At 41.9% G+C, this 21,093-nt stretch overlaps 1 protein-coding gene and 1 long non-coding RNA gene across 6 annotated transcripts; both read right to left on the bottom strand.

The window, feature by feature from the left end:
• Positions 1-235: 235 nt before the first annotated feature.
• Positions 236-3,953, bottom strand: LOC139560468 (uncharacterized). Its single transcript, XR_011671946.1, has 2 exons — positions 3,616-3,953; positions 236-620 (listed from the first exon to the last, which is right to left on the bottom strand). It is a non-coding gene; the product is annotated as an uncharacterized lncRNA (long non-coding RNA).
• Positions 3,954-4,916: 963 nt separating this feature from the next.
• On the bottom strand, positions 4,917-8,907 carry LOC139560467 (cold-inducible RNA-binding protein B-like). 5 transcript variants are annotated; one of them, XM_071377274.1, is made up of 7 exons: positions 8,796-8,907; positions 7,931-8,040; positions 7,725-7,831; positions 7,329-7,494; positions 7,009-7,180; positions 6,311-6,372; positions 4,917-5,770 (listed from the first exon to the last, which is right to left on the bottom strand). In XM_071377274.1, exons 2-6 carry the CDS (start codon positions 8,028-8,030, stop codon positions 6,312-6,314), a joined length of 606 nt encoding a protein of 201 aa, XP_071233375.1. In that variant the 5' UTR covers positions 8,031-8,040; positions 8,796-8,907; the 3' UTR covers positions 4,917-5,770; position 6,311. The 5 variants fall into 5 exon arrangements, 4 of the variants coding, with proteins under 4 accessions (XP_071233375.1, XP_071233376.1, XP_071233377.1 ...); XM_071377275.1 differs by having other exon boundaries at positions 7,350-7,494; XM_071377276.1 differs by having other exon boundaries at positions 7,377-7,494.
• Positions 8,908-21,093: the final 12,186 nt, after the last annotated feature.

The following is a 21,093-nucleotide window of genomic DNA, read 5'->3' as shown; positions in this document are numbered from 1 at the left end:
TTCCCCAGGTCACCCCAATTTACAAATGAAGCACTGGGTGGGACCCATCTTGCCCTATGATAAATGCCCTGGAGTACTGCAGCACACTGTCTGAGCTGGGATAACCAAACAATGCTTGCCGTCTTTCAGGGGTTTTAACTGAACATCAATTTAATGTCTAATTGAAAGACTCAAAACAGGTTTGACCCCATCATCTATTTCCTTAGAGAAATAATTTGATAGATATGGGATTGGGCACTGTTAATGATTTGCACCTTTATTGAATATACTTGATTTCACAATACATCATGTAGAAATTCATCACATTAAAACTACTAGTTGAACACATGCTCCAACGTTTCAAAGCCATGAACACCTTCAACACAAAAGCCGTGAAATGTTGAAACTCAAATTAAAAACAGAAGCGCATTTCTTGTTTATTCTGTAACATGTCAGTATAGCGAAAATCGTCACCCGACGGCTGTTTCCTAAATGAGGTGCAGCTTGTAGGACCTTAATTGTTAATGATTATTCATTGGATTTCTAAGAAATTTACACAAATCTTCGGACTAATGCAGATTTCTGGCCGGATGTGTGGACTCCACTTCTGCGCACACTCACATCAACTCCATACACTGGACCTGAGACCAAGGAATGAAAGAAACCAATTATAATCAATGTATTGTCAGAGCATTAGAACAGTGGCGGCTTAAATGGATACACTTAAAAGGATCAACGTAATATGTCCTTAATATCTGCAGTAATATTGTTTCAATAATTTCATTCTAATGAAGAATTGCCTTCTAATTGTGCAGCCCTCTGATTTCTCAACCAAAGCTGGTCAGTCTCTTATCAAATTTGAAGGCTGCACCATCCCTTTTCAGTCACTCACGAGGCATGGGCATCTCGAGCAAGCGATCAAAAGATATCACTCTGCCATTTCCTGGTAACCAAAATCCTACATTAGCCTAATTTCAGTTTGTGACAAAACAAGCAAGCGTAAAGAATCATTGTACCATCCAAATTGCTGCATCTTGTCAATAACAAAAAAATTGTATGTTCAGCTGTTCAGCATGATCATTGTGCTGGGGACAAAAGGACACTAAAATATGCAGTTTTATCACCCATTTGAGCATGTTTGGGATGCTCTGGATCAATGTCTATGACAGAGTGTTTTAGTTCACACAAATATTTAGCAACTTCGCACAGCCATTGAAGACTGGGACAACATTCCACAGGCCACAATCAGCAGCCTGATCAACTGTCGCGCTTTACGGAAGCAAATGGTGGTCACATGAGATACTGACTGAAGATACCTATTGGTTAGGCTGCCAACCACGTTTCAAGCCACAGTTATGCGAGTAGTCAAAAATCATGACAGCTGTGAAGGAAAAGCGCCGGTGTAATTTTATGAATGCCGACAATCTGTTCGTATGACACGGTGGGCTCGGTCTGTAAAATCTATTATGCAGAAAATGGCAGTGGAAACTTATGCCAAATATTAATATAATAATGGTAAAGAAAGAGTCACACGATGATATGGTGTGTGGTCCTCCCACTACGACTCAAACCATGCAGTTTATTATATAAGTTATGAACTTCACATGGTGGTGAAAGTGATCAGTAACACACTTGATGCGGCTTTCCTATAAATACAGAGCATATTATTCGGGTGACAAGATTATGCTTGACTGCTGTTTAACAAATAGAAATATGATCTTATCCATAATAATCTCATAACGTAGACTAGCCAATCTTCACAGCCTACCCCCACTGTATCTGCTAGCAGTTGGCGCCAAGACCAGAGGGGGCACATCTGCTATTTAACACAACAGCTTGACAAAACTATCGGTATAGTTGAAAATGCCATATCGGTACATGAACACTTGAGCAAAAAAGTACATTGTGCACATTACGTCATCACGCACTGATCTTCAGCCGCAACAAATCCATTTGGTGGGAAAACGTGCATATTCTTTGATTATAGAATATTTGGTCGCCAATTCGATGGATACGTAGCTAGTACGGCTAGCCATCTTGCTAACCTTAAAATTGTTGACATTAATTTCCCCCCCCACATCGTATTAAGATTGGCTAGGCTGGTTCTAATCTCTCAGGACAGATTAAACCGTGAGAATCTGTCAAGCCTTATGTAGAATTGTGATTACAAGCAGCAGTAGTGTGGTTTGTCATTGATTATTTGGACGAATGCTTAAACGGGTGCGGTGATTTTACAAGCCTGTGTGTAGATAGAGTTTCCACTAGATTCTACAGCCAGTCAATTTGCTATATATTGCAAATCAATAACAGAAATTACCTTTTTGGCCAAGATAAAGTTGAAATTTGCAGGGGGGGGTTTGGCCTTGAGTATCCTTCCGTCACACAGCGGTTAATCAATTGTTAACGGCATTCCCCAGACAAACACAAAATTAAACTATCGCAAGATAATTTTACTTCTGGGTAGTGCAGATTAGGCTGGTTCTGGGTTTGTCAATCATATTAGGGAAACTTTGCAACAGATGAAACCAGTGTCTTTGACTTTGCCATCTATTTATTGTTATTTCCAAATGTTTTGCATCTTCTATAAGTATTAATAATAGATTGGATTTATATTGTGCTTTTCAACCGAGGTACTCTGAAAGCACTTCACATAGTAAGGGAGAAACTCACCTCATCCACCACCAATGCACGGCAACCATTTTGCCAGAACGCTCACAACAGTTATCAAATGGAGGTGAGGAGTGATGCCAATTAGGAATGAGGGGATGATTAGGTGACCATGATGGAATGATGGCAGGTTAGGAATTTAACCCTGCGGTCGTGGCTAACACCCTTACATTAAGTGTCATGGGATTTTTAATGACCACAAGGGTCATGACAACGGTTGGCTTGCCGCTGGTAAAAAGGTGAAAATACAAGTTTGCAACCCCTATTTTAATTTGTGCCATGGCTCAGGCGTGAGTTTTGCTACATTGTATGGTAGACTCCTGGCAGGCTTTGGCACAGCAAAGCCAACCTACGCTCATGGTTCTCACAGGGGAAGTGGAATGATATGCTACAATGACTTTGCTCATGCACGTCGCAAATGACGTAACATCCTGAGCGCGTCGGACCTGAAACGCCAATACAAATCTTACAGCACAACAAGTTACAATTCCTTGAATTTTTTCCGCAGATGCCTGTTCATTGTAGGATAGACGTGTGGTTTAGCTGCACCAAAGCCGTGAATCGCATTGTGAAGCAAAACCATTTGTCTTGGGGAAACATGGCGAGCAGCATTGTAAAATGCAGTCATTATACAATTGTTAATGTTCAGGTCAAAAATAATAGAGGGGCAAAAACATGTTTGCTACCCCCTATTTTAATTTGCTCCATGGCTCAGACGTGTAGGCTATGAAAAAAAGCTGTTTGGATTTAGTTGCAAAGAATTTAAGGTGTTTCTTTGATTAATAAACAATGCCATGCTGGTGAGTGGTAACATTCAAATAAAACCCAGCCCTGAAAATAAAGACAAAAGTACTCGCACATATCAAATAGTAAAGCAAGGCATTGTCACTGGGAGAAAAAAATAATTGAGAAGTGAATTCCCACTCATGGGCCTTTAAAATCAAAACTTTACGGGAACAAGAGACAAACCTGGTAAATTTAGCTGCAATTCCAGCTCATCACCATCTGACACACTGGAGAGTTCAGGACAGGTTAGTCTCCAGAGGGTAAATTCATCCTAACAAGAAGACATTCATGAGATTAGAACAGAAGCTCACAAAAACAGCAATACTTTAGCAAGCAACCGTTTCATTACATGTTCATCTACCCAGACTTTTAACACAAAGCTTAGAACCACACTATAAAAACAAGAGGGGGGGGGGGGTTGTTAAATCAGGCCTGAAGGAGGGGACAATTGAGCCAGTTGAGGTGATCAGAGAATTTGACGGACATGATGCGAAAGTGATCGGACTGAGGCCAGGTGAATGGTAATTTTGCTAAGGCACATTTCAAGAGGGGGGGGGGGGGCAGTTGTTTTCTATGTGGATTTAAGAGTGTAGAGTTCTGAAATTCAGAAGTGGCCAAGGAACATTGGACTGTGGCAATCTTTGCAGCAGAGGGGGACAATGGATAACATATCTGTAAATAATGAGCACTCAGTTTGAAGGATGTGAGCAGGAGAGCAAAAGGAGTTTACCTCACGTGAACTGGCCTATCGATTCTCCACAAATGAACTAGGCAAGAGAGCAGCTTTCACTTCTGACGAGCACTTGTCGGTAGGCGCAACACTTCATTCTCCAAGGACTTGTAGGCATTTTCTGTAGCTGAGCAATGGAGCATTAACAGGACCACCTACTCCCCACTATTAGGCCCCACTTAAGTCGTGGACGATTAGTCAACCCAATAGGTTGAAATGTACCCCTCAATTGTCATATGCAGGTCTTAGCACTGTTTGACAAACTATTGAAACATACCAAGTTATACTGAACTGCCAATTTGGAAACTGCCGTTGACTACAACTAGAAGATTAGATTACCATTTACCAACCACTGCTGTGCTCTGCGGTGGCAAGCCAGCAGAAAATGAGAACAATACTTCAGTGAAATTTTGCTTTGAGGAAACTGGAAAAGTGCATTGACTATACCAGTACCCCTCTCACTGTTAACCACTTAAAGGCGAACACCACACTTGCATCAGTGGCAACATAAGCCACCAGAGAAGCATCACTTAAATAGGCCAAAGACTAGACAAATACTGGAACCATGTCACTTCCTATGAATCTCTGTAAAATTTCAAAGTTCTTGTTCTCACTTTTGGGAAGTTTAAACCATAGAAATTAGCTCTAAAGCCCCACATAAGAGAAACAAGCCAACACTATGAAGATAACCAAACTATTAAAATCACTGACAATAAACCAGCCAATTCCCCCATAAGCATGTTCAAGGCACAAGTATTTTCAACAAATCGTTTTAATAGGCTCCATGAAGCCAAAATTGACAAAATAATCTTCAATGTTGATGATACAAAGAACAGAAAGTACAAAATCGTTCCCAGGTGGAATATTATTGGGCAAGAAGAGTAGTAACATTGATGCAGATCTTTGTGTTCAGTCCATTATAACAAGCACATTTTAAAATGCAGGCATTGAGCAGAGCAAAACAACAAAACACCGTGAGCAGACTGTAGCATGCTGCAATTTGCAACTTCAGTCTGAAAGGAATTCACTCTTTTTGGAAACTGAACATACAGGACCCTCAGCTATTTTAAGAACCTCAATTGTATAGATAAAGGTGGTCAAAGGAATAATTTTATTTCTCGCTCAGTTTAAAACTTGGCAGGAGGTAGGTCGGACATTGTCATTTAAAACAAAAGAAAACAGGAAGGTAAACAAGCCTCATTGATATCCTCAATACTAATATCAAGGATTTAAAATGGAGATGTCAGTGCTGATAGAGACAGGGAGTAGAATGTAAAGAACAGCGGGCGTTTATATACAAACAGCCATGTGAAGCAACGTTTTGGTTTTTACAGCACCAACAAGTCAGACATTATGCTTTATCAATTGAACTAAATGCCATAAGAACAAACCGAGATGCATCCTTTAGAGATCATTAACTTTTTAAACATGGTTTGTAAATTAATGGCCAAAACTCATGGCTAAATTTAAAGACGCTCGAGCTACTTAAACACAGAATAGGACTACAAAAATCAGGTCAACATGTGGACAAATTTCTTGAGGAGCTTTTTAAATACAGCCAGCCAAGGGATGATCTTGAATCGGGGGTGGATTTTTACTCGTGTGCAGCTGAGGACAAGAATTGGGCACACAGGTAAAGACACTGAGTTTAGGAAACAAGTTTCACGAACATTTGAGCTTGATAACATCCCCAGTTCCCCACTAAACCAGGGTTCTCCAAACAATATTCCTGGAGAGCTACCCCCTCTAGGTTCACTCCAACCACTTGTAACTAACCTGATTCAGCCAGCTAATTATTAGAATCAGGTGTGCTAGATTAGTGTTGGCACAAACTTACAGGATAGTAGCTCTCCAGGAAAAGGGTTGAGAGCCTTGCACTAAACAGTCCCAAATAGTTGAAACAACCGGGGGGGGGGGTTCATCTTCCTGTATAAACTGTGCTGGTGTAAGATCAAGGAAATGTATGATCCTGTAGATTGGTATGAATGAGTTCAAAGTAGGAGGGAAGGTACACCGAAGAGAACTAGATCTCATCCTAAACTATTCAGCAGCAACCTAGTAAAAGATTCAAGTCCAGAATCTTGGATGAGGAAGTGGTCTAACGCAGCCTAGGCCTATGAAGAAAGAAACAAATACATTAGCACATACCTTAACTGTCGTAGCTGTCTCTATAGGAACCCCCAGAGCGGTCCCCGTAGCCTCCCTGGCCCCTAACATTGGAAGGGGAAAAAATATAGGTAAGGTCCCTGTTCATTAGTGCTTTGAGATCAGTTTGGTTTCATAACGGCTATTAAAAAATAATCACTGTTTAAATTATTTTCAACATGAAATGGCATTAGCATTTACAAAAAAAGTAAATGCCAAAGTCAAATATTCAATTGCCAAAACAGTCCATTGTTTGGCAGGTCCACATTGCCTAGACAATAGAAAGTTACAACGAAATAAGATGTGTGTATTACAGTTTGATGACTTAATTTCCCATTCCTTAAAGTAATAGTCCCGTCTCTGCACCCCCTCATGTGTGCATCCAACCTAATAACATGCAGGCATAAAAGTGTAGGCCTATCCATCCAGCGCTGTCCTCAACGACGTGATTATCATGTCTATGGCCCAACAATAGGCAGTCCCATAACGCATTGGGCTTGGACAGATTTTTTTGCAGGTGTGAAACCTAGCTTTTAAACCCCTTCCGCCAAGCTGGGGGGGGGGCACATCAAACACCTGAGCTAAATGGAATTTGTAACGTCAGTTAATTGTTCACCACTACAGTTCATTGTAAAGGATGCAAGAGGGGAATGTCTACAAACACCAATTTAGGAAATCTGTAATCAGACGTGTCGCCTCACCTATTGTCTCTGTATCCTCCGCCACCAGAAGAGTACCCTCCGCCACCGCCGCTCCTGTATCCACCGCCACTCCCGTAACTCCGGTCTCCACCCCCATAGCTGCGGTCTCCACCACCACCACCATAGCTCCTCTCACCATATCCCCTGTCACCGCCACCATATCCTCCACCACCTGGGAACAAAACACCACAGGACTTCAAAAACAAACTCACGGCTAAAGAAAACTCACACTGAAATGTAACTACGGCTAAGAGGGAGGGCAAGACAAAACGCTAATGGATGATGGGGAGCACACCATCTTGCAGATTGCCTGCCCATACCTCGCGAGTAAACTCGCCCACCTCTTCCTCTCCCCCCTCCATAGCCACCTCCACCACCATATCCGCCACCACCTCTGGAACCTCTGAATCCACCACCGCCTCCGCCTCCTGAGCGACCGCCACCCTTGCCAGCTTCATCCACACGAATGGTTCTGCCATCGACAGACTAAGAGATAGGAGAGTTACTCATTGTGGGTCAAAAACATGTGACTTTTCATAATGGGATAATGAGTTAACAGGATTAATAAATTACCTGGCTAACTTCGATATGATAAACCAGAAATAACTTTATGGTTCATTAAGCTACACCTAGATGTATTCTTAGTTATCTAGTCAGTTATGTCATTTAAACAAATTTCCAATAATTGGTAAATATAAGTAGTGATACCGATGTACCTTGCCGTTCATTCCCTCCAATGCGTCCTTCGCATCCTCGGCATTATCGTACTTTACGAAGCCGAATCCACGAGACCTTCCCGTTTCTTTGTCCCTGATGACATCAACTGTGCGAGGGAAACGGAAATTAAACATTTCAGACATGAATAATATTTCTGGAAGTAGCCAGCTATCACTTAGTAAATAAAATAAGTCTATAAACGCACCTTTTGCGATGTTTCCATACTTGGCGAAAGCTTCTGACAGAGATTCCTCTGTGGTGTCGAAGCTCAGGCCTCCAACGAAAAGTTTTCCTTCGTCGGACATGATTCTTTGTCTGCAAGGGATCAATCCGGGTCAAGTAAAAGCACCTACTTGTTTACATTGTGTACACGATACTTGTAGTTATGAGTTGTAAACGTAGCTCTCGTCGTGTGCGGGAGCTATTGTCCGACACATCGCGCACAGAATTAGCCAGATAGCTAGCGTTAGGCCAACCAATGTGCTACTTCGCGTTATGCCAACCAATGTGCTGTAGTTAGCTAGCTGTACATAGTTAACATTGAAATGGTTATTTGCCTGAATTCGGTTATTTGACATAACGTGTTAAGGTCTGGACAACAGATTAGCCCACTAAATGAGTCTGGCTAAATGCGTGTTGGGGGGGGGGGAAAGCAGGCCAAGAATGTTAGCGCCATTTTACACCACGTTGGCCTGCTTCGCCACTTGGTGCTAAGCTAACTGGCTAAAGGCGGATGCAGCAATCTTTACAATGAAGTTGATAACTAGCGTAGGTAAATAAGTTTAATTATAAATTTGTAAGAAAGTGAAACCCCCGCCGTGTGTTTAATAGATGGTAATATAACCCGTATAAATGTTCACAATTTAAGTAAACTGGCAAATTGGTGCGTGTGAAGAATAGCTAACGTTACTATAGCTAATGTTAGATAACAGCTAAAGCCGCATTCCAACCATGTTTATTCACAATAACTCAAGTCTTGCCATTTACACATGAACTATTACTTAGAATACCTAAATAATAATATAACAAAATTGTATAGTCAGATGAATACGAACTTCTATAAAATGTACCTTTTATAGACCGAACGCGAAGAGCTGGTGCTTGAAGAGGCACGTCGTCGCAAAATAAATGGAAGGTCGTACGTACTCTGTGAAGAGTGCTGGCTAAGTATTTAAATGCTTTTTTTTTGGGGGGGGGGGGGGGGGGCGTGAACTTGTCTTATTTGAATATGGACACATCTTTTTGGCGGTAACCTTCTATTGAAAATGTCCTGATCAAACGAATTGATGAAACGAATTGATGAAATTATAACAGCTATTCAATAATATATGGAGTTTGCTATTTATCAGTTAAGCAGACACTAGTTTTATTTAGGGAACTTTTCAAAACATTTGTACTGGAAGTGGAAAAGAGACAAATAATGATAATTGTGTCCATGTATCTATCCCACAGTCCACTTTTTCTGCAAGCATGGCACTTTTTCTGCATATAGCACATACACTTTTTTAGTTGTCTCCATGTGTGTGATGGGGATTTAGCCTACAGAAGACAATATACAAAATTCAGACATTTAAATCTCGGTCTTGCCTACTCTGAGATCCTCTATATCACCTTCTTTATTCTGCCTTTTTGAGAGGGAAAATTACATTGGAAAGATGAAGAGATCGATCAGTTACGACCCGTCATTCAGGACAGGTGGGCTTGCCTGTTTTGCATGTTATTTTGGCATTAATACGTATCACATATAAGTTTGCAAACATTGTAAAAAAAAAATTGTAAAAAATCATTGAGTTAATAAAGCTGCATACAAACATGTTCTCTTTTTTGCTTTCTTGAGTAAGGCAGCTCCAAAATGCAGGTGTTTCAGCCTAGCTCAATGCTTTCTGTGGTGGTGGGGCAGCCAGCGGAAAATACGGAGCGTAGGGGATGGTAATGTTCTCTAGTTGCGCTGTGATTGGCTCAGTGTTCTGTCACTCATGGGAACACTACGTCACCGCCAAATCTAAGGGTAGAGCGTGAAAATCCAAGCCCCTTGGGTGCTGCCATAGAGTTACATTAGAAGTGCCCATCCAAGAAGGCTCAATGTCATTGGCCACAGATAAAATAATGTCAAATCACGTTATATCTAGAGTAGCTTGGATTGGACTGATCATGTCAACATCATACTTTCAAAATCTTAGCTAGCAGTCATCATCATGAATCAAGTCGACAATGTCCTGGCAAATCCTTTTTAATCCTCGTCACATGAAGATAAATAATGAAGAGAAATTATAGATAAAACGTATCAATGCTCATCGACCATTGGACATAAACATTACAAAACAAGTTGGAAAACGCAAATTCAACAATGAGTGGTTTGGAAGGAATCAGTGGCTAACTGCAAGCTTGGCATCACTAGCCTGCTATTCAGTGGAGTGGGTGTGTGGTCCCAAGTCTGGGTTTAAGGGTATCTTTCCAAGCTTAAAATTATAAACATTCAACATTGGCCATGCTGACAATCCAGCATGATTTCTGCCACGCTCAAAACAACTGTTAACTCTGGAACTGGGAAATCTGACTTCAGTGAGTTTAAGACAACTGGGAACTTGGGAAAAAACGAGTTCTGACTGGGAAAATAAGTTTTGAACGGACATCCAACTTGGAATTGTAAGTCAGGAACTCAGGCCTCTTTCTAGAGCTACGACTTGAAGATCACTGACGTCATCATGATTCAACCTTGTTTTTTTCAGAGTTCGAAGTTGTCTTGATAGCACCATAAATCCAGAGAATTACAGACTTTGATGATAACGTTTGATGACAACATTTGCCCACGAAGGACCTGCGTGCCACCTTCCTGTTCAAGTGAGCACAGCACAACAAGGTGAGGCCAAAAATGTCTTGTATGTTGCTGCATAAATTATGTAATATGTCAGGGAGATTTGTATACTGTAGCTTAGAAAGTAATACTAAGGGTATGTTGTGTAGTAAGCTTTTTGTAGCCCACTCCCCTCTTAATTTCACCTACTGTTCTGACTTGGTGGTGCACATGTAGCCTATAACCTGTTTTAGAGAAATGTAATTATTGAATATTGTAAGAGCTTTCATTGTCTGCTTATATGCCCCCTTTATTTATCCTATGGTTCTGACTTGGTGTACAGGGAGAATTCTGTCACTGTACATTTCAAAAGTGCTGAACAAATAGTGATATTGACTATGTCCGTCCTAGCTCGCTCATAATTGTTTTTAGTTGAAATTACGGATTGCCTCGTATCCACTTGTCGTCCCCTTATGTTATAGTTTGTACATCTCAATTGTCAGTATGAAACCACATTTGCAAGTTAGCTGATATGGCTATGTTTTTTAAAGGCAGTAAATGAGGCTGCCAGACAAGGCTCCGCTGATAGCCGGGTGTTGCAGTGGTAAAGTGTTGGGACTGCTGTTGGGACTCTGCTGTTGGGACAGCTTTATGTAGTCCCTAACAGTTTGTGGGCATCGTTTGTCAACGTTATAGTGCAATTAATGTATTGTTTAGTGTTGTGTAGTGGCTTTGCTGGCATGCATCCCAAATGAGTTTTGTTTGTTTTGCCCCACCAAGATTTACATGCTAAAATCGCCACTGGAAGAGATAAGTTGGTTTTGTTTGGAAGTGTGAAAGGTTCTAACGCCCCACCAGGGAAGGTTGGTCCCTTCAGGTTCATGACTGTACTTTGGATAAGTGGTGACAGGGGTGACAGTCGGTTGTTGGTGAAAGATCTACCCCTCCCATCTAGAACAACAAAGGCGGGACCATCCCCCACATCACTGAATACAATGTGAGACACACTGGGGTGGATGGCTGTCCCATTCACAGTCAACTCTTGATTGGAAATGAGACAATGCTGTCCATGTGGCCAAGATATCGGCATTTACATGAACAACAAAACCTCTACAGAATATACAGTAAATGTAAAGTTGTTGGGGTTAAGGGCAGGCTATAGGTGGAACGTGAGGGACAGTGTTCAAATGGCAGCAAAATCATCAATTACAAAGCAGGTCCTGTATTTAAATACAGTATTTAAATCCATTTGAATTATCTATCGAGTCCTTTACATGTGGAATGTGGAACTTTTCCATTCCTTTCTCTTTTCACAAAGTACATGATCAAAGTGTTCCTCTCAATACCCCAAATAGTGCAACAGGGCCATCTGCTGGCAGACAGTATGAAAAGCTGGAATTTTCTAGGTCCTTAGATGTCCTCAACCGTTCTTTATCTTCCTCCTCCCTCCCACTTCCTGTATGACTTCTAGTTTGTTGGCATCGTTTGTCACCGTTATAGTGCAATTAATGTATTGTTTAGTGTTGTGTAGTGGCCTTGCTGGCATGCATCCCAAATGAGTTTTTATACATTTTTGTTTTTTAATTCTCTGTTATAACATAATAACATTGTATTTCAAATAATTGCCAAATGTTATCCTCACCCATCCGAATGAGCAACTTGATGAGGAAACGGTTTACTGAGACCAGAAGAGCAATGAGATACAATATAAATATTCTATTTAATGTGGCTGAGGGACAGACAAATACCAACTCAATCATTTTGAGTCAATGGTGTGATGATAATGTAAGCAATCCTGATGGAAATCTGCCATATTCATAAAGTGTCTCAGAGTAGAAGTGCTGATCAAGGATCAGGTCCCAGCTGTTCATATCATTTTATTCTGGATCAGTATATTATGAATACTGGTCTAGATTGTTCAAATCTATCCAGAGACATTAAATGTATCACAAACATATCCACTGTTTATTGAATCAAATATAAAATCTAAATCAAATTTTATTTGTCACATGCTTCGTAGACAACAGGTGTAGACTAACAGTGGGTTATTGTCGCTATCCAGCCAGACTATTCAGCCATCAGACATCATCGCAGGGAGGTAACCCAAGCTCATCCTGCAACAACCAAAGGATCAAGGTAAAACCCAAACCTTCCTTCAGCATCCAGATGTAGAGGGCAGCCCATAGAACACGCTGGAGACTAGGTCACGGTGCTCAAGCTCTAGAGACTCTAGGTAATCAAACCTGACATCAGCTAGTGCTGAAGCTGCCATGACACAACGCATGAGTTCTAGGCATTCAAGTCACTCTAACCCAGTGCTTCTCAATTATTTTCTGTTACGCAATTATTTTCTGAAATCTTCAAGTACCTTGGCGTACACGTCACTGACAATCTGCAATGGTCCACCCACGTAGACAGTGTGGTAAAGGAGGCACAACAGCGCCTCTTCAACCTCAAGAGGCTAAAGAAATTTGGCTTGGCCCCTTAGACCCTCAGAAACAATTGAGAGCATCCTGTCGGGGCTGTATCACCGCCTGGTACGGCAACTGCACCGCCCGCAACTGCAGGGCTCTCCAGAGGGTGGTGTGGTCTGCCCAATGCATCAGCGGGGCACACTGCCTGCCCTCCAGGACACCTACAGCACCCAATGCAATAGGAAGGCCATAAAGATCATCAAGTACATCAACCACCCGAGCCACGGCCTGTTCACCCCGCTACCATCCAGAAGGCGAGGTCAGTACAGGTGCATGAAAGCTGAGACCAAGAGACTGAAAAACAGCTTCTATCTCAAGGCCATCAGACTGTTAAATAAGCATCACTAGCACATAGAGGCTGCTTTCTACATACATAGACTTGAAATCACTGGCCACTTTAATAAATGGAACTAAAATTGTTGCAACCCCTATTACTAGCCTGTTCAACCTCTCTTTCGTGTCGTCTGAGATTCCCAAAAATTGGAAAGCAGCTGCGGTCATCCCCCTCTTCAAAGGGGGGACACACACTCTTAATCCAAACTGCTACAGATCTATATCTATCCTACCCTGCCTTTCTAAGGTCTTCGAAAGCCAACGAAATATAAAAATCTGTTGTTCTGCCCCTGAACAAGGCAGTTAACCCATTGTTCCTAGGCCGTCATTGTTCCTAACTGACTTGCCTAGTTAAATAAAGGTCAAATAAAAAAACTGGACACGGGGGTTTATTAGAGACAAGTTTCTTACGAATCAAGAACAAAGAAAGTATCACCAAGTAAAAGTTTGTTGAAAAATGAGTGCCAGTGCTTTTCACTACCTCCGCTGTAACGGGTATGGAAGTACGGAGTACATTATTTCATACGCCATTACGAACTGTAGCTGGTTGAATTAGTGGTCTGAAGGGTAGACAGGCTTTTTGTCAACCAGGACCACTTCTCCACTGGAGACCACAGCAGTCTGTGTAGTCTTCCTCTGAGCAGCAGCAACATCTCTCCCTGAAAAACACCACGGAAACAGATAAGAACAGAACCTGGGTCATATTCACAATAACAAAGCATCTGAACGTAGAAGTGTTGATCTAGGATCAGTTGTCTGTTAAATCATAATGATTAAGATTATGGACAAGGAGGATCTGATTGGAGATCAGCACTCCTACTCTGAGACATTTTAAATATGGGTCATGGTGCCCAAGCAGGGCCTTTATAAAGGGAGAACCACTACCTACTTTGCCTGTTGCATTTTGGTTCACAGGAGACCCCTGGAGTAGGGTAACACACAGATGTACTACAGTGGATGAAAATCTGGCAAGAGAATACAGAATAAAATAAGTTAGTGAAAAGTAAATAATATATCAAATTAAGTTTTTATTATTAAAAAAGCCAGCCAATTACACAATCTTTCTGGGGAGACAGAGTGTGATCCACAAAGGTGAACATCGAGGGTGAAAGTGGCTGGGGTACAGAAGGCCAGAGGAACGTTCCACAGGAACCACGGTAGTCAGGTAATTATCATTCTGGTAGGAACATCTGGAAAGAGAGGGGAGTAATAGAAACTTCATATTGCAAAATGTCATACAACCCTTCCAGTCCAAAGCACTTAACATGCACGCCTCAATAAAAAATACATGTTACCTTTGATGTCACATAACGAAGAGATCTCAAACATATTGTTCAAAATACATACAGTATGAGTAAAAAGAGCAAGTCGTATAATCAGGGAGCAGCAAGCATGGAAATCAGGTGGATAGTACTGTAGTTACTTACTCTTCAGTGAGGAGGTCCCACCTGTACTTGACATCTCTGATCGCCACAAAGGAACAAAATCAGCTTCAGTGGATATTTGTTTTCCAACCTATATTAGAAAGAACACAGCTTATATAGCCTGAGAGATACGGTGTAATAGATCACTATGTGCACTATGTACGTGTTCTCGTGTTCTCAGTCCCTGTACTACGACCTTTAGCGATTAGCTGATGCCGATTACTACCATCAGTGACCAAGGGAAATGTGAAATCATTCCAAATATTCCGTCGACACCTTGAGTGTATGTCTGTAGACTAAATAATATGTGAATCATGTGGGTTACAGAGACTCTGGATATGTTATGCATTATGTCAATCACACACAATCTAAATAGAGTATTTCTTGGTCGACTCATGTCAACGTCTCTGCGCATTAGTGGTGGGGTAGCCTAAATAAATACAACAGATAGGCCTAATTAAAAGAACGGTAATGAAGGAAATAAAAAATGCTGGACAAAGCATTATCCAGAGGTCGTGGCTGAGCTCAGTGGAGGCTCCTCAAGAGGAGCAAGGGGAGGACCATCCTCTTCAGTGAATTTCATAAAAATAGTGAAACATTTAAAAAGTTATCCTTTTTAGATAAAACTATAATCAATATATTCACGTCACCAAATAATTGATTAAAACACACTGTTTTGCAATGAAGGTCTACAATAGCCTCAACAGCACTCTGTAGGGTAGCACCATGGTGTAGCCGGAGGACAGCTAGTTTCTTCCTCCTCTGGGTACATTGACTTCAATACAAAACCTAGGAGGCTCATGGTTCTCACCCCCTTCCATAGACTTACACAGTTTTATTTTATTTTTTACCTTTATTTAACTAGGCAAGTCAGTTAAGAACAAATTTCAATGACAGCCTAGGAACAGTGGGTTAACTGCCTTGTTCAGGGGCAGAACGACAGCTTTTTATCTTGTAACCTTTACGGTTACTAGTCCAACGCTCTAACCACTAGGCTACCTGCCACAGTAATTATAACAACTTCCGGAGGATGTCCTCCAACCTATCAGAGCACTTGCAGCATGAACTGACACTTTGTGTGTAAGACAGTTACATGACCTACAGCAAGGTCTTTCCGACATTTTCGAACCACTAAACCACTATTGATTTAGAACCACAGAGAGTTACCACAAGTCGCAAAGAAATCAGGAGCTGCCTTCACTATTCCAGCACCATTTCAACATCATCAAATCACCTCTGATCTGAGGACCCATGCCAAATATTTTCTCCTGAGGGGGAATACGTTTTTTCGTGCCCTCTTCACGACTGTCTTGGTGTGTTTGGACCATGTTAGTTTGTTGGTGATGTGGACACCAAGGAACTTGAATCGCTCAACCTGCTCCACTGCAGCCCAGTCGATGAGAATGGGGGCGTGCTCGGTCCTCTTTTTCCTGTAGTCCACAATCATCTCCTTTGTCTTGATCACGTTGATGGAGAGGTTGTTGTCCTGACACCACACGGCCAGGTGTCTGACCTCCTCCCTATTGGCTGTCTCGTCGTTGTTGGTGATCAGGCCTACCATTGTGGTGTCATCGGCAAACTTAATGATGGTGTTGGGGTCGTGCCTGGCCATACAGTCATGAGTGAACAGGGAGTACAGGAGGGGACTGAGCACACCCCCTAAGGGGCCCCTGTGTTGAGGATCAGTGTGGCGGATGTGTTGTTACCTACCCTTACCACCTGGGGGTGGCCCGTCAAGAAGTCCAGAATCCAGTTGCAGAGGGCGGTGTTTAGCCCAGGGTCCTTAGCTTATTCATGAGTTTTGAGGGCACTATGGTGTTGAACGCTGAACTGTAGTCAATGAATAGCATTCTCACATAGGTGTTCCTTTTGTCCAGGCGGTAAAGGGCAGTGTGGAGTAGTGATGGGCAATCTGGCTCTTTTCAGTTTAGTATTTTTTTAAGTCAAAAAGTTTGCGATAGTTTTACTATGATAGGTGGTAAAACAATTCTAATTAAATTATTAAATGCAATCATACTCTACCTTAACCACAATGTATTTAAAAATGCATTGGTTTGTTATGAAAAAGAACGCTATTAACTTCTTCTTAATAGGGGGCGCTATTTCGACTTTGGGAAAAAAATCGTGCCCAAATTAAACTGCCTCCTACTCTATTCTAGCTCGTACAATATGCATATTATTATTACTATTGGATAGAAAACACTCTCAAGTTTCTAAAACCGTTTGAATTATATCTGTGAGTAAAACAGAACTCATTTTGCAGCAAACTTCCTGATAGGAAGTGAAAAATCTGAAATCGATGCTCTGTTCCAGGGCCTTCCTATTCATTTGCTTGAAATCTATGGATATACATGCACTTCATACGCCTTCCACTAGATGTCAACAGGCAGTGGGAGGTGAAATGGGGTGTCTAGCTTGATCTGAAGTCGAACAAGAGCTCTTGGAATGACGTGACCACAATTTCCTTTGTCTGGCAAGGCGCGGGAAGGAACCCTGGATTGCCTTCTGAAAAGCTTTCGTTATAGACGGCTAATATCTCCGGCTTTGATTTTATTTGATACATGTGATAATATCATCGTAAAGTATGTTTTTTCAATATAGTTTTATCAGATTATTGAACGTTTATCGGGAGTTTTGGCGTTTTCCGTTCTCTGCGTTTGGTGAAGATGGACAGCTTCGCGCCACTTGGCTAGCTTTGGTTGCTAATTCAACAGGAGAAAAGGACATTCTAAAACCAAACAACGATTTATTCTGGACAAAGGACTCCTTGTACAAGATTCTGATGGAAGCTCAGCAAAAGTAGGAACCATTTATGATGTTATTTCGTATTTCTGTGGAAAATGTTTAGTTCTATTTTCCGCCCTCATTGCAGGCGCTGTCTCGCTATAACGTAAGCTGTATGTCGTACTAAAGTTATTTTTAAAAATCTAACACGGCGATTGCATTAAGAACTAGTGTATCTTTCATTTGCTGTACAACATGTATTTTTTAGTAAAGTTTATGATGAGTTCTTTGATTAGATTAGGTGACTGTCCAAACTTTCTTCGGATAATGTTGTGCATGTTGGCTACGTATTCACAATGTAACACCAAGATTTGTACCTCAAAATATGCACATTTTCGAACAAAACATATATGTATTGTGTAACATGATGTTATAGGACTGTCATCTGATGAAGTTTGTCAAGGTTAGTGAATAATTTTATATCTTTTGCTGTTTTTTTGCGATCGCTATTTTTTGCTGCTGATAAATGCGGTTGTGTGTTTTGGTATTGTGGTAAGCTAATATAATGCTATATTGTGTTTTCGCTGTAAAACACTTAAAAAATCTGAAATATTGGCTGGATTCACAAGATGTTTATCTTTCATTTGCTGTACACCATGTATGTTTCATAAATGTTTTATGATGAGTATTTAGGTATTTCACGTTGCTCTCTGTAATTATTCTTGCTGCTTCGGTGCTATTTGTGATTGTAGCTGCAATGTAAAACTATGATTTATACCTGAAATATGCACATTTTTCGAACAAAACATAAATGTATTGTATAACATGTTATAAGACTGTCATCTGATGAAGTTGTTTAGACCTCATGGCTTAGTTTTTGCTCTGACATGCACTGTCAACTGTTGGACCTTATATAGACAGTTTTTGGTACCCTGCCAAAGACCTGTGCCTCGACACAACCATGTCTCGGAGTTCTACGGACAAGTCCTTCGACCTCATGGCTTAGTTTTTGCTCTGACATGCACTGTCAACTGTTGGACCTTATATAGACAGGTGTGTGCCTTTCCAAATCATTTCGAATCAATTGAATGTACCACAGTTGGATTCCAATCAAGTTGAAGAAACATCTCAGGGATGATCAATGGAAACAGGATGCACCTGAGCTCAATTTTGAGTCTCAAAGCAAAGGGTCTGAATACTTATGTAAATAAGGTATTTACGTTTTGCTTAAATTTCAACAAAATCTGTTTTCACTTTGTCATTATGGGGTGTTGTGTGTAGATTGTTTTTGTTTTATTTAATCCATTTTGGAATATGGCTGTGAAGTAATGACGTGTGGAAAAGGTCAAGGGGTCTGAACATTTTCAGAATGCCCTGTATCTGCAAAAGTTCACCTCTGCACCGTCAGACTGGTCTTCCCTGGCTGTCTGACCCTGATGAGACCCCTGTCACCATCTGATCCTGCTCAGATGTATTATGACAAAGAATTTCCTTGGTGTACATTTATACATTATATTATCCAAGAATATAAATGGCAACTGCACCACCTGCAAATGCAGGGCTTTCCAGAGGGGGGTGCGGTCTGCCCAATGCATCACCGGGGGAAAGCTACCTGCCCTCCAGGACACCTACAGCACCCGATGTCACAGGAAGGCCAAATAGATCATCAAGGACAACAACCACCCGAGCCACTGCCCATTCACCCCGCTATAATCCAGAAGGCGAGGTCAGTACAGGTGCATCAAAGCTGGGACAGAGAAACTGAAAAACAGCTTCTATCTCAAGGCCATCCGACTGTTAAATAGCCATCACTAGCACATAGAGGCTGCTTTCTACATACATAGACTTGAAATCACTGGCCACTTTAATAAATGGGGCTCTAGTCACTTTAATAATGTTTACATATCTTGCATTACTCATCTCATCTGTATATACTGTATTCTATACTATTCTACTGTATCTTAGTCCGTTCCGCTCTGACATCGCTCGTCCATATGTATAGTCTTAATTAATTCCTACTTAGATTTGTGTGTATTGGGTATATGTTGGAAAATTGTTAGATATTACATGTTAGATATTACTGCACTGTCGGAGCTAGAAACACATTTCGCTACACCTGCAAAAGCATCTGCTAAACACGTGTATGTAACCAATACAATTGGATTTGATTTGATTTGTACAGGGAGAATACTGTAAGAATGGCCCATGTTCTGAATTCTGTCGCTGCACATTTCAAAAGTGCTGAACAAAGAATTATATTGACTACGTCTGTCCTAGCTCACTCATTACTGTGTTAATCAAAATTACAGATAGCCTCTTATCCGCTTGTCGTCCCCTTATGCCATAGTTTGTACATCTCAGTTGTCAGTAGAAACCACGTTTGTTTAAGCAAGTCAGCCATATCAGCTATGTTTTTAAAAGGCAGTAAATGAGGCTGAATGAACTGTTTCACTGCCAGACACTGACACGGCCCGCTACCAAAACCTGCGGGCTCTCCTTCACTGCAGCCGAGGTGAGTAAAACATTTAAACGTGTTAACCCTCGCAAGGCTGCAGGCCCAGACGGCATTCCCAGCCGCGTCCTCAGAGCATGCGCAGACCAGCTGGCTGGTGTGTTTAAGGACATATTCAATCAATCCTTATCCCAGTCTACTGTTCCCACATGCTTCAAGAGGGCCACCATTGTTCCTGTTCCCAAGAAAGCTAAGGTAACTGAGCTAAACGACTACCGTAGCACTCACTTCTGTCATCATGAAGTGCTTTGAGAGACTAGTCAAGGACCATATCACCTCCACCCTACCTGACACCCTAGACCCACTCCAATTTGCTTACCGACCCAATAGGTCCACAGACGACGCAATCGCAACCATACTGCACACTGCCCTAACCCATCTGGACAAGAGGAATACCTATGTGAGAATGCTGTTCATCGACTACAGCTCAGCATTTAACACCATAGTACCCTCCAAACTCGTCATCAAGCTCGAGACCCTGGGTCTCGACCCCGCCCTGTGCAACTGGGTCCTGGACTTCCTGACGGGCCGCCCCCAGGTGGTGAGGGTAGGTAACAACATCTCCACCCCGCTGATCCTCAACACTGGGGTCCCACAAGGGTGCGTTCTGAGCCCTCTCCTGTACTCCCTGTTCACCCACGACTGCGTGGCCATGCACGCCTCCAACTCAATCATCAAGTTTGCGGACGACACTACAGTGGTAGGCTTGATTACCAACAACGACGAGATGGCCTACAGGGAGGAGGTGAGGGCCCTCGGAGTGTGGTGTCAGGAAAATAATCTCACACTCAACGTCAACAAAACAAAGGAGATGATTGTGGAGGGAGCACCCCCCTATCCACATCGACGGGACAGTAGTGGAGAAGGTGGAAAGTTTTAAGTTCCTCGGTGTACACATCACGGACAAACTGAATTGGTCCACCCACACAGACAGCGTTGTGAAGAAGGCGCAACAGAGCCTCTTCAACCTCAGGAGGCTGAAGAAATTCGGCTTGTCACCAAAAGCACTCACAAACTTCTACAGATGCACAATCGAGAGCATCCTGTCGGGCTGTATCACCGCCTGGTACGGCAACTGCTCCGCCCACAACCGTAAGGCTCTCCAGA

This window comes from Salvelinus alpinus, chromosome 30 (genome assembly GCF_045679555.1).
Source record: "Salvelinus alpinus chromosome 30, SLU_Salpinus.1, whole genome shotgun sequence".
In the NCBI taxonomy this organism is placed as follows: Eukaryota; Metazoa; Chordata; class Actinopteri; order Salmoniformes; family Salmonidae; genus Salvelinus; species Salvelinus alpinus.
The sequence above is the reverse complement of the archived record's forward strand: the minus strand, read 5'-3'. Positions and strand labels throughout refer to the sequence as shown.